This window comes from Mytilus galloprovincialis, chromosome 6, assembly GCF_965363235.1.
Source record: "Mytilus galloprovincialis chromosome 6, xbMytGall1.hap1.1, whole genome shotgun sequence".
NCBI lineage: Eukaryota > Metazoa > Mollusca > Bivalvia > Mytilida > Mytilidae > Mytilus > Mytilus galloprovincialis.
In genome coordinates this window covers 11,203,442-11,217,004 of record NC_134843.1, presented here as the reverse complement: position 1 = coordinate 11,217,004, position 13,563 = coordinate 11,203,442, and the positions used below count along the sequence as shown (strand labels likewise).

The 13,563-nt window shown below is 32.0% G+C and overlaps 1 protein-coding gene across 1 annotated transcript; it reads right to left on the bottom strand.

Moving 5' to 3' along the window:
- Positions 1 to 4,554: 4,554 nt before the first annotated feature.
- On the bottom strand, positions 4,555 to 7,590 carry LOC143077982 (uncharacterized). The gene is made up of 4 exons (XM_076253023.1): positions 7,539 to 7,590; positions 6,389 to 6,493; positions 5,600 to 5,815; positions 4,555 to 4,788 (listed from the first exon to the last, which is right to left on the bottom strand). Exons 1-4 carry the CDS (start codon positions 7,570 to 7,572, stop codon positions 4,748 to 4,750), a joined length of 396 nt encoding a protein of 131 aa, XP_076109138.1. The 5' UTR covers positions 7,573 to 7,590; the 3' UTR covers positions 4,555 to 4,747.
- Positions 7,591 to 13,563: the final 5,973 nt, after the last annotated feature.

The window sequence follows — 13,563 nt, the reverse complement described above, 5'->3', positions numbered from 1 at the left end:
GGGTACTGCAGTCAAATTTTAGATTTTTAAACATTGGATATTGAGTATCACCGCAGAGACATAAATGTCTTTCAGAATTAAATTGAAAGTATTACCACTGAGTTGATACCTTTCTGCTGCGCTATACGTCCCAGATACTTACATTAAAATATATATCTCATGTAATAGAATTAAAGGCACCAATTTTTACCGACCAAATTTACATTTCGACCATGTATGTCTCTTCAGTGTTGTTTGAGGTCGAACTATTTGAAAAACCAAAACTTCTACTAAACTTGAAACAAAACAAAAAGATAAATCTGGACTTGAAATCAGAGCTTTGTACTACAGAAACATATTCTTTATATTAAAGATGATTACTAAAAATTGTATCAGCAAATCTATACAATGATCGTATTTTCATACCACTCTCAATAAAGATTTGATTATTTGTCCTGCTTTTGATATACTTAAGGTCAACTTATGTGTACTTCCTGCTCCTCCTGAACTACTGTACAGGAACAATTGTTGCGTTTTAAGTTGACTAAACTATTAGGTTTGTATCTTCGATGAGTATTTACCCATCAAGCTCCCTTTATTTTATCCCTGTTGATAGTATTGCTCAATTAGTATACCATTCTAGGTATTGTTTGAAAGACTCCTGGCATATGTCTGACTTTGCTTTTTCTTATTGTTTTTGGGATACGATTGCTTTCAAGCAATCTGTAGACGTATACCAGTGGCTCAGGACAATGCCCTCACGTCAACCGTTTTATTCTAAACATTAAGGACCATCTCAGATTCTTATGATTGTCCTGGTTTAAAAGGTAAAAACAAACAAAGGGATTGAACTTAATCAACTTTCCTATAATGTTCTTTTCATAATCTTCATGTTTGATATTTCCCTTGCCTTATATGCGTGTTTTTAACGACACGGAAAATCAGAATCAAGCAGTATTTATATTTAGTGTTCTAATAAATTTAGAAACACGTCAGAGGGAATTCCCCAGTTGTGATAAAAATGCGAGAGTTCTGTGCATTCCCATCAATCTATTTGTCATATAAGAACTGAAGTGGAGTTTACTTATATGCCACCGTTATTAAACTGATATTTGATATTGTACTTCCATAAAAAAAATAGAGAACTATTTAGGTTTAATATACGTTCTTACTACAGTGCTTGTTTAGGTAATTATGCGCATGCGTATAGTTTTCTTGACTTCAAGGGGTACTAGGTTAAATGGTTGCTCTGGATTCCCCAATCGATTGATTAATTTATAACTCATGGAATCCTTTCTATGAATGTCTGCTATTGAGGGTTATTGTTGTTGCATAATTTTAAATCATATGCATCATTTAAGTTAAAATAAATTAGTCCAAATCGTTCAGGTTTATTTTCAACACCCCTTCAGGCGAAATGGAGTCTTCCATATTATCGTTTCGAGTTGTCTCCCTTCCGGAAGTCATTTCGTGAATTCTGAATCGAAACGTTTAGAAAAATTAACTCCTTCTGTCGATAAACGTCGTATTATATTAAAAACGATCGCAATTTAAACTGAGGAATGTGTACGGAAAGGAGTCATGATCACTGACCCAAAGGAAATTAAATATTTAAAGAGATAGGAATGGGGTTCCTCCTAGAATTAACGTAGGAAAATTGGTGATAAGATACGAAGTGAAATACTTCTCTCACTCTGAGTCTCAGTGACTGCTGTGGAAAGTAAACTTGGAATTGATAGTACAAAAATAAAACACAATAGGCCTAAGTACATTGTCACACACCTTTAACCGGGCTTTGGCTATTTTGTAACTATTCAGATGACGTAAATTACATTTACATGTGCAGTTGAATTAGTTTTGAAAATAATATTATCCAGCTATATGTGTCAATGAAAACAATGGCAATCGTATCCCTCAGAGCAATCTGCTCTTTGATTTTATAGTCTGCTAGATGTATTCTTAAACTGTTTTATTTTTTTTTATCTTGTAATAACAAGGCTGGATTAGGTCATATAAATAAAGTCAACTTGTCTCGTTTGATTTTATGTTAAAAGCAATGGTTGTGCTAAAATTTCTTAGCTGCGTAGTATTTACCTAAATGTATACACAAGTTCGGATGTTAAAAGGAAAATAATAAAGATACCGAACTCCTAGAAAAATTCAAAACTGAAAGTCCCTAATCAAATGCCAAATTCAAAACTCAAACATATCAAACTAATGGTTAACAACTGTCATATTCCTGAATTGGTACAGGTATTTTCTTGTGTAGACAATGATGGATTACACTTGGTTTCATAGCTAGCTTCACCTCTCGTTTGTAATGGAAATGAACATTACATCAGCTATTGTTTCTGTAGGAGTGAGGCATGCTTTCATCACGCGAAAAAAAATAATTGAACAACTCTATCAAAGCTAAGTTAAATAAAGGCTACAGTAGTACACCGCTGTTCGAAACTCATAAATCGGTAGAAGTTAAGCGACAAGTTGCAGGCCATATATGTCTCCTATATCCTATTGCTTTGCCCAGTGTCAGTTTACATGTCTCGCTATGAACCTAGCAGAATTATGCTTAATGGACGTTTTTATTTTGTCTAATGCTGACTATGCATTAATAGTTAATAGCATTTAACGTAGGGCAAACAAAAAAACAATAAATAAAATTGAGAATGGAAATGGGGAATGTGTCAAAGAGACAACAACCCGACCAAATAAAAAACAACAGCAAAGGATCACCAACAGGTCTCCAATGTAGCGAGAAATTCCCGCACCCGGAGGCGTCCTTCAGCTGGCCCCTAAACAAATATATACTAGTCCAGTGATAATGAACGCCATACTAATTTCCAAATTGTACACAAGAAACTAAAATTAAAATAATACATATTTTATAAAACTACCCTTCTGCATTCTTGAAATATAAAAAAAAACTTTTGTAACTTTAGTTTCAACCTTTAACTCAATAAATCTCAACCATGCTCAGCGTCGCGGTCTATGATACATCCTGAGCTGCAAATCATATGCCTCACTCGAGAAAAAGTGTTCAAGTTACGTCACTACAATCAAGAAGATTATAGTGATTATAGTGCCCCTCTTCTTGTCGACTTGTTTCTTTATTATTATATGACTTCATACAGGAACTTCTTAGGAAGAAAGATAAGAAGTTAGCAATATCCTTTAACTCTACTTTCCGCTATATAGATGATGTTCTTTCACTAAATAATTCAAAATGTGGTGACTGTCGAATGCATCTATCCCATCGAACTACAGATAAAGGATACAACAGATACAGTTAAGTCGGCCTCATATCTTGACTTACATCTAGAAATTGACAATGAGGGTCGATTGAAAACAAAACTTTACGACAAAAGAGATTATTTCAACTTTCCAATTGTGAACTTTCCATTCCTAAGTAGCAACTTTCCAGCAGAACCTGCCTACGGTGTATATATCTCCCAATTGATACGATATTCCCGTGCTTGCTTTTTTTATCATGATTTTCTTGATAGAGGATTGTTGCTCACAAGGAAGCTATTAAATCAAGAGTTCCAAATGGTGAAGTTGAAATCATTTCTTCGTAAATTTTACAGACGCCATCACGAGTTGGTTGACCGTTATGGAATAACCGTTTCACAAATGATATCGGATATTTCCTTAATTACGTCGTAACTACAGTCCCCTTCCCTTTCATAAATGTGACCTACCGAATTAGACTATTTACCGGATTTGTTATCGACAGGTGCCACATGTGGAGCAGGATCTGCTTACCCTTCCGGAGCACCTGAGATCACCCCTAGTTTTTTGTGGGGTTCGTGTGTTGCTTGTTCTTTAGTTTTCTATGTTGTGTCATTCTGGGTCAACAACACGCATAATATAAGACGGCCATGAGTAATAGATTCCAGATGACGAAGTTATGTCTCATAAACTCATCATATATGATTCAGGTAACCTTTTATTGATGATTATGACAATATCAGTGAATATTCATGTCAACACAGACGTGCTGACTACTGATTTACTTTAGGACTTTTATCTGGTCTGTATACAATTTTAATATTTTGATTCATTTTTATTTGTTTGAATTAACTATTTTTATGTCCTATTTGGTCATATGGCTCTTTGGCTGTTTAGGTTTTTATACAATGTCATCCTTTGATTGTAAGTATTCAGCTTTGAGCGTTCTTGATATGGTAAATTCAGAATAGTGCATTAGACCCATGACATCTATAACGTGTTGTTTTAATTTTTGTGTCTCCTTTCGAGTCTTTAAGGAACTAAGACAAATATTTGAAGATACGTTATAAGTGATCATTCAATGAAAAGTTGTGAATTATATCAGCTCTTTGGATTATTTGAGTGAAAGTTCTGGTAATGAAAACGCCGTTAATGTAGCAGATGCATGTAAACTGCTTCCAGCAATACAGCTTGACTCAATTGATTTCAAATGATCAAACCACACTAAAGTAGCCATGTCTTTAAAACAAATATGATTGCACTCAAATATTGAAAACAAAACATGTAACATTCCATCTCTATTAAAGTCAGGACAAAGATAGGTCTGCTATGCAAACTATGAGGCCATTTTAATATTTGTGATATTTAATAAATGCAATTTATTCCATGATACAAAAAAGAGACTTATGCAATTTTTCATCAATACTTTTTAACTCATTTATCAGCAATACATTTAGTTTCTAGTGTATTAATGAACCAAATCTTCATTTAATAATAAACACATCATTGGTAAATGTCCCTTTCTAATCTCCAAATGCTACTAGTAATTTGAACAGTCTGTCCCCTGACATTCCATGGTTTCTGAAAAAATAAAAGTGAAAATTGAAATGAGCTATAAAAAAGTAACAAAACTCTTTGTGAAGTTGATGCGTTTGAAGTACTATTCTGGATTAATCTTCATTGATAACGCTCAAAGCCGAATTATATTTGTTACAAGTTCAAATTGATACATGTTTGAATAATATTCGAAGTATGCGTTTTATGTTAAACTTTAGTCAATTTCATTTGCATCAGATTATAAAATTATAAAACCAGTGACACATAATCATTAGTACGTTGTCTTTTGGATTGCTTAAAATTAAAAAAAAATAAAAGCCGGACTAAAGATTCAAAACGGATAGTCCCTTATCAAATTTAAAGCTCAAACATATCAAACGAATATAAGTGAGACCACAATTTACTGAAAAGACGGACATACTGTGCATCTCAAAGTTATTGCGAGGTCATCAGATGACGCAAACAATTCTCGTCACAGAATCAACAATTGAATAAAAATTGAACAACTTACAATATTTAAAATTTAAAAGCATTAAATGTTTCCTTTTGTAATATTAAATTGAATATTTGCTCATTTTTAATTCGTCTCTGTTCCAACCTTATAATATTGCAGAAAGCAGCAATCTATTTTGATGATATATAATCAAGAAATCACGAGTTAAAGTAATCATTTTGTTTGATTTTCTATGCATTGTTTTTACGTTGTCAGGTAGAGATCTTGCATTTCTAGATGCTAAAAAAATGCTGAAATAGATGTTTGTTTTTCAATGCTGCAATCAATCAAAATATAAACAGAATCATATTAAACGTCTATGTGTTGTACTTATACACATACCAAAAAGTGTAATCTTAATTTGATTCTTTCCATATGTATTCTTCACTGTACAATAATAGTCTCCATAATCATTTCCTCGTACATTTTTTATTGTCAGTGTGTACAATTCGTCTTTGTGTTTTAATGCAAATTTGTAATTTTCTTTGATTTTTTCTTTTTCTAATGTTCTTCTGTTTTCTTTGTACCATATGACATCGACTGTAGATAAATCTAATTCTAAATAAAAATAAGAAGATTTATTTTCATGGGTATGTTTATAGAAATAGAAACAATACATAAATACCAAGGTGTAGCAGGATTAGTCATCGTTAAACGATATAAGAACTTCAAAACATCGTTATCATTGTTACCTGTTCCCTTTCTTAAGCTTATCTCGAATTGAACTGCAAGTGTTTGGTTGAGTTAAATATAAAACTAGTTTTAACCCAGCATTTTCTATATAAAGAAATGCCTTTTCCAAGTCAGAAGTATGATAATTGAAACCCATCTGTTATATATATATATAAAAAAGAAGATGTGGTATGATTGCCCCTATGAGACAACTCTCCACAAGAGACCAAAATGAAACAGAAATTAACAATTATAGTTAGTTGCTTTTGAGCTTTTGATTTTGCCATTTTGTACAGGACTTTTCGGCTTATATTTCTGACGGAGATCGGTAATTTTTGCTATTCTACTTTTTATATAACTACAGGAAAATAACAATATTAAGTATATGGCAGAAAGTTCTTTGTCTCACCACCAAACAGAATAACAATACCTACTACTGATTAACTTTAAAGGTCTTACCAAACACTAAGCACTCTAATATTGCATTAAACTGCTGGTCTTTTGCCTGTCCGACAGTATCATCTACGGCAAGACACTCAGGAGGATAATTTTTATAAGACAGGCCTGAAAAAAATCAATTCAATATATTGCAAATTATGAGAAAATTATAAAATCATTCCATCATTGCCATTGAATATTTAATGGCATGTTTAATGATTTTAAATATCATGGTATACATGTGTCCAACACTACGATTTGAACAACCATTAGTCTTTTGTCTGTTTTATATTCAATATCAATGAATATAGTCATATATTGATGGCATTTGGTTTAAAACTGTTGACAGGAACAGTTATTTGCTTATTGAAGCATTTTATACGTACGATACGATGGCAAAATAAAATTAAAAAAACCTCTGCGTTGATGTTTGAACGAAATATCTAAATTTGGAGATTTTTGTTATACATTAAGTAAAGATTACATTCAATTAAATCATTAACGAAATAAAATTTGTTACCATATTTACCATAATCAGGTGATTAAGGAAAATCTTTTTACTCTGGATACGAGTTAAGAACACATGAAACATTTAAAGGTAACTTTATATTTAAATCCTCATCGGTTATATAGCGATGAATAACCTCTACCAATAGATAACTTTCAAGTTCGACGCATTTCCGTCAAAAACTCTGGTTTTAGTGAACATCATTCGTGCGTTTAGGGGCATCGTCATTTCCGTTACAATATTGAGCGAGTTGTGGGAAAACTATAATGCTATATTACACCAATTATTCGGCAAATACAATTCTCATAATTGAAAATCAGCACTGCATGCTGTCATCAGGGGATTGTGATTAAGTTCTTACAATAGAAACTTTATTTCTAGTTTTATATCCTGACCAATGACGATCATTTAGACGCTTGATGAGCACACGCACGGTCCACACGTTAATTAAATAAAGATAATCAACAGGTCAGGAACAAGATAAATCGAGTAAGAATAAGAAACATTTATTTATCTCTTTAAAATTCAATCTTGAAAAATATATAGAAATATTACTTATTTGTAAGATGTAATGTAATTAGCAAAGTGGTTATAAATGCTGTGATAATTGAATGGTTTATTTATATGTATCAATATCATACCTTATAAAAATTGGATAATTACCTGATTTCACAAATATCAAAAAGAACACAAACATGAGGCATGGCAATACGTTAAACATGTCAACCTGCACAATTAAATGTCTGACAATAAACATATACCAGGCTAAACATCTTGCACATCAGGTGTGTGTTTTGTATACAAAAGTCTCATATATCAGTGTCACTGGAGTTTATAAAATTAAATAAGCAATATAAAGTTCGAAATTCAAAAGCTTCGAGGAATCTCAATTCTGTTGTTATATATAAATAATTACCCAGAATCATTTCTACTATATTTTCCAAAATTTGATTAAATTAATAGACAGAGTCAAAACTGTGATAATGAAAAGATTTGCTTTTTAAATATATTAAAGTGTAAGGTTTGCGAATTGGTTACCTCAAAATATTTGAGGAACTTTTGTAAGCAATGTACGTACACGGAACTGTATAGGAATGTCAAAATATTACAAAGGAAATATAATGATATGATAAAAAATGAATACTATATACTTGTTGAATATATAGTATGCTTCAACATAAGAAGTATATACGATACCTTAATATATTTAATTTATTCAAATGCAGTTCAATATGCCCTGGTTGCTTGCAAATAGTTTTTTAAAATCCACTAGATAACTCATACAGCCATTTGTTTGTATGTGAAGTTAGCAGCCGGTTGGTTATTCGATATTCATAGCCGTCGGTTGGATATTCAAAATTAAGTTAAAAATCATAAAAAAACACTTTTATAAGATAACATTAAAAGCATGATTCTCATAGATAATATGACTGATAAGATACGTAGGAAATCGTCTCATAAGCTCTTCAAGCTATAGTAAATTCTCGTTGTTCTCGAATATAAGCGGTCACAGAAGTGTACCCAAATTCCTTTTAGTCACGTTTGTATCTACCTATTAACTAAATGTATGCATAATATTAGAAAGATTGAAAGATCAGGGGCTCTCATCATTGCTCTGTGCCCTATGTCCTAAAATTTTGACAATTTTTAGCTAAAAAGTGACAATCTAAGCCCTCCGTAGATATCGAAGATGACATCATTCTGTGAAATCCTTCTGATACAACCTTTATATATACAGAGTCTATGATTTAGTTGAATTTTATGGACATTGAAAAACCAGGGGGGTCTCATCTTTATTTAAGCGGTCTCAGGTAGATTTTCACTATATATTTCTTTTTTGTGCTTTCCGTAAATACTTCTATTTATATTACAAAATGTTTCTAGATCTTTCTAGCGTGAAGTTCTTTTATTGACAAAAATCTATATTACATTAAGACAGTTATGCAAGTTAGAATGTTAGAAAAGGGTTTATATTCGAGAACAACGAGAATTTACGGCAGTTTAGAAGAGGTCATGAAACTATTTCCTAGTACGTATCTTATCAGTCCTCTTAACTATGAAAATCAGGCTTTAATGTTTTTAAGTATTTCGGATCTTTTTTGATGATTTTCAACTAAATTTTGAATATCCAACCGACTGCTATCAGCCGTTTGGATATTAAAAATCGAATATCGAATAACTTCACATACATAAAGTATTGTTACTTTAGGCATTTTTACTTACGGTCTTTTTTTAAAACATCCAATAATAATAACAATGCACGACTGAATTCAAGTTTATAAGTAGTTTATATTCAAATGGATTGATTTAAGCAGATAAACACGTGTTTGGCATTTCGAACTCATCAGTTATGATAATAATTGTCTGGGAAATGTATTTAATTGAGTTTTTATCGCTTTAATAATATAACCTTACTAAATTTATCATCATTATACGAAATATGTAAATTGTGTAATTTGTGTTCTTATCAATGATTTTCTATAAAGTTACCAAACCTCTATTTTTAATTGCCAGAGTGACGTTTTTTCTTTCTTCTACAGATGACTTATTAGTCGCGCTCAAATAAAAGGCCAAATTGAATACGCAGATAAAGAGCATTAAAGGCGCAAACATTACAAAAATATTTGTTTAAACACAGGCTAGTTAATCTATTCGTAGGTGTAGAAGAGGGAAGAAAGATACCAGTGTGCAGTACTGTTTTTCATAAAATTGAAGCCTGAAAAGTCATAGTGATTTTTTTTCATTCAAGATGCTCCTCGACAAAAAGTTTACTTTTGTGTCGTTTAAATAGATCTTAAACTATAGCTTAAACATTTTATGAAGAGTTTAAGTTCTAAGTCATATTGTAAAACAGTTTATTTACTGTGATTACCTCGATTTAGACATATGATGGTCATTTGCAAACACCTTTAAAAAAGATGTAGTATGTTTTATTACAAAGAAGTGGTTACAACATTTGTAATTCTACATTACATCGATATCTTTAAAACGTTCTAGATAAAAGTAATAAAACATCGTTTTGCTAAGTTATGACACCACTTTGGGTTCGGTTCTTAAAATCATTTTGCGTTTTTTAACGAATTTTTATTGATAATATTATTCAGTGAATTCCGAATTTATTGGTACAACCGATAGGAAGTTTACATTATAGTCGAATGTATCATCCCATAGTTCGTGTGTGTGCCTATTAAATATAATAATATGGTTGTTTTTCTATCACCTGACTATTGAACAATGTTTTTGAAAGGTGTTTTGTTTTCTTTTGTAAAAAAAGGTTTTGATCGTGTTTTATTATCGTGTCTGAATAGGTTCATCGATGAAGACTTCCGCATGTTTGTGGACCAAAATCCATTGTCCTGTCCTTTCTTTTCCATAATTTCTGTCCTAATTTTTACTAAAATGACCTGTGACGCTTGATGACTCTTATACAATACTTTCGGCATGCTGACCAATCGACAAGATAAAACAAAATTGTCCTTGTTATCTCCTTGTCTAAAGGGATATTTTGTTGTTTAAAAAAAAATATACATACATCTGTCATATTTTCTTCGATTTATTTTGAAAATAAATCTTATATCAAACTCCCATGTTTACAGAAAATCGTGAAATAACTGTTGCAAATCTTGCCGGCTTTTACAAAAAATCATATTTAAAATTTGAAGATATGTGTACTATGAAATAAAGTGAAGATATGTCCAGCAACATGCCGTACAAACCTTTGACGTGGAGTTGTATGTTGCTGCACTACAAGAAAAAAAAGGTCTATGGCATTCGTTTGATGTGTTTGGACTTTTGATTTTCCCATTTGATTTGGACTTTCCTTTTTGAACTTCCCTCGTAGTTTAGTATTTTTGTGTTTTTACTTTTTATTTAGCCCCAGTTGCCCCACATTATAATCATTGGGGGATGTCTCAGTATAAAGAACCTGGAAATTATTTTGTTCACGTTGTTGAATATGACGATAAAAAGGATGTCTGAACAATTAATGTAAAGTCAGAAGTCTTTGGAAAATTATTGGAAAATAAACTACAGTATAGAACTCATGATGTGTGGATACCACTTTGACTATGTAGAAAGATTAAACAAACCCACTGATCAATAATGAGAAGCTCCATTAGAAAAGATGTTTTGCTATTTGTATGTTAATGCACTCTTGCAGCAACTTTTTTTGAGAAGGTCCGTGGTAGTCTACTCATGTTCAAATTCCTATTTATTAACCAGCTATAAAACCAGGTTCAAAAGCAAAATCACAAAAAAAAATCCGAGGAAAATATAAAACGGAAAATTCCTAATCAAATGGCAAAATCGAAAGCGAATGGATAACAATTATTATATTTCTGACTTGGTACAGGTTATTCTTAAGTAGAATTGAAAGATTAACCCTGATAGCTACATACGAAAATGACTGTACCCAGTCAGGAATATGACAGTTATTATAAATTCGATTGATATGTTCAGCTTTCGATTTTTCCATTTGATTAGGGACTCCTTTTGGAATTTTCCTCGGAGTTCAGTATTTATTTTTATTTTACCTTTTCTTTTCAATCGTAATGGTCATAACATAATATATAAGCTAAACAACAGTAATCAATTTAAACGGATAAATATGTCCAGGGTATAATAAGTACCGATTATCAGATTATCTGCATGTTGATATCGTAAAATATCTGCGGCGAGACATAATATGAAGCGTTTTGTCGAGTGAGCGTAGCGAACGAGATCAAAAAGTCTTCATATAATGTTAAGCAGCTGATATTTTACAATATCAATATGCAGATAATCTGATAATAGATTTATCGGGCTATATTTGCGTGTTTCGGAAGTATTTTCTTTGTTTCACCAGCACACAAAAGATGACTTGAAAAGTTCAGGTCAAAGTTATTAACGTCAGTTCAAACATTATGACGTCGCTGATATGTCCGGGTAAAAGTTATTAAGGACGGGTCATTGTATTTGACGTCACAAAGACATGATATGGACTAATATTAAGAGCTGAACAGAGTGATATAGACAGTGGGACGACAGATAAGTAAACATATGAGATCTTTGGTGATAAAAGATCAAACCAGTATTATTTGGTTAGTCAAACACTTATCGATACAAATATATGTACCATGGTGGTATACAAACAGTAAATATGAATGATCTGAATGTTAATAAATTCAAGGATGAACTCATGATGGATATCAATATTAAAACTGTGAACGTCGTATGTACGTTTCGTTCGTCTTTAAAAGATTTGCTGGATATGAAAGCTGACTTTTCGCAAATATTGACGCAGGTTTCATCGGAACTATTCGCAGGTTTCATCGCTTTTATTCGCACACTTTAAGCTGTTAAAAGGTGGGCCTTTGAACATATTTTTCTCTTGCACGTAATGATTTCGATAGTATATATTTCTTGCAGATTCGTTAAAAACAATATGCATTTTATTTTTTCAAGAGATACAAATTGTCACATCAACATATATAGAAGAGGATACTACTTTGTAACATTATTCTTTTATGTTTTATGTCTTTACGGTAGCCTTCTGCTGTACCTGATCAAAATCTTTTAATCACAGGTTTCTTCAAATGACTTTCTACAATGTCGAATGATTCCATTTGATTTGTATGGTAGTGAATTATCGAAAAGACCATAGTCATTCTTTCGCTGGCTTGTCTTGTGTCTGTATTTAAACAGTAAATGATTTAAGTATGGAGCTTTGTCAATTTGACGATAAACACGAAGTTAATAAAAACAAATGGCACTGTGCCTAAGACTTGGTCTTTTGCAGAAGTTCCTCCCCTTTTTTTGTTAGCAAATTTACAATTTCAATTTTCCTGTTTATTATAGCATAGTGCAATGGGTTGTATCCTTCTAAGCATAAAATGTCCATACTTTTGACATCATTTACATATTCTAGTATAAGTCTTACTATATCAATACTGCCTTGTATGCATACTACGTGTAAAGGAGTAAGCATTGATGTTGATGATCGTGTTTCTACATTTACGGATCCTGTATATTTGAGCAGTAATGAAACGATGGGATATAAATTTCTTTGACAAGCAATGAACAACGCTGTATTGTTATCATTGTTTGCCAAACCAACTTCGGGTTTAGCTTGAAGAAGTAGTTCAACCACTTTTATATTCGCAATCATGCAGGCATTGTGCAACGGTGTATTACCAGAAATATTTCGGATATTGACATCGATCGAATCTTTTTTTCAATAATGCCTGGACGATTTCTACATATCCTTTGTCAGATGCAATATGGAGGGGAGTTTCATTTTGAACATTGATATTATTGATTGCAGCGTTGTTTTTCAATAACACTTCTAAAACTTCAGTATCATTATTCTCACATGCAGCATGGAGGGGTCTTGTGCCATCTTTATTTGGTTGATTAATATCTGCATTGTATTTTGTCAAAACATCAATAACGTCTGAATGTCCTTCTTTCGATGAGATGAATATTGGCGTTTGCATTGATGTATTCCATTTATTGACATTAGCATTATTGCTTAGTAATAATTTGGCTACTTGTTTATGACCCTCTGAACATGCTAGATATAGTGGAGTTCTACCCTTATCGTCACTTTTGTTCAAGTTCGCTTTATATTTTACAAGGATTTGTACAAGCTGATAATTGCCGTTCAAACATGCCATTTGTAAAGGCGTACAAGTGTTGTCCCCATCATCAA

Excerpts from the sequence above, each read along its gene's own strand:
- LOC143077982 (XM_076253023.1), bottom strand. The coding sequence starts at position 7,572 with ATGTTTGTGTTCTTTTTGATATTTGTGAAATCAG. Across the intron at positions 6,494-7,538 it reads TTTGATATTTGTGAAATCAG|GCCTGTCTTATAAAAATTAT; the intron begins GTAATTATCCAA and ends GATTTTTTTCAG. Across the intron at positions 4,789-5,599 it reads AATTAAGATTACACTTTTTG|AAACCATGGAATGTCAGGGG; the intron begins GTATGTGTATAA and ends TTATTTTTTCAG.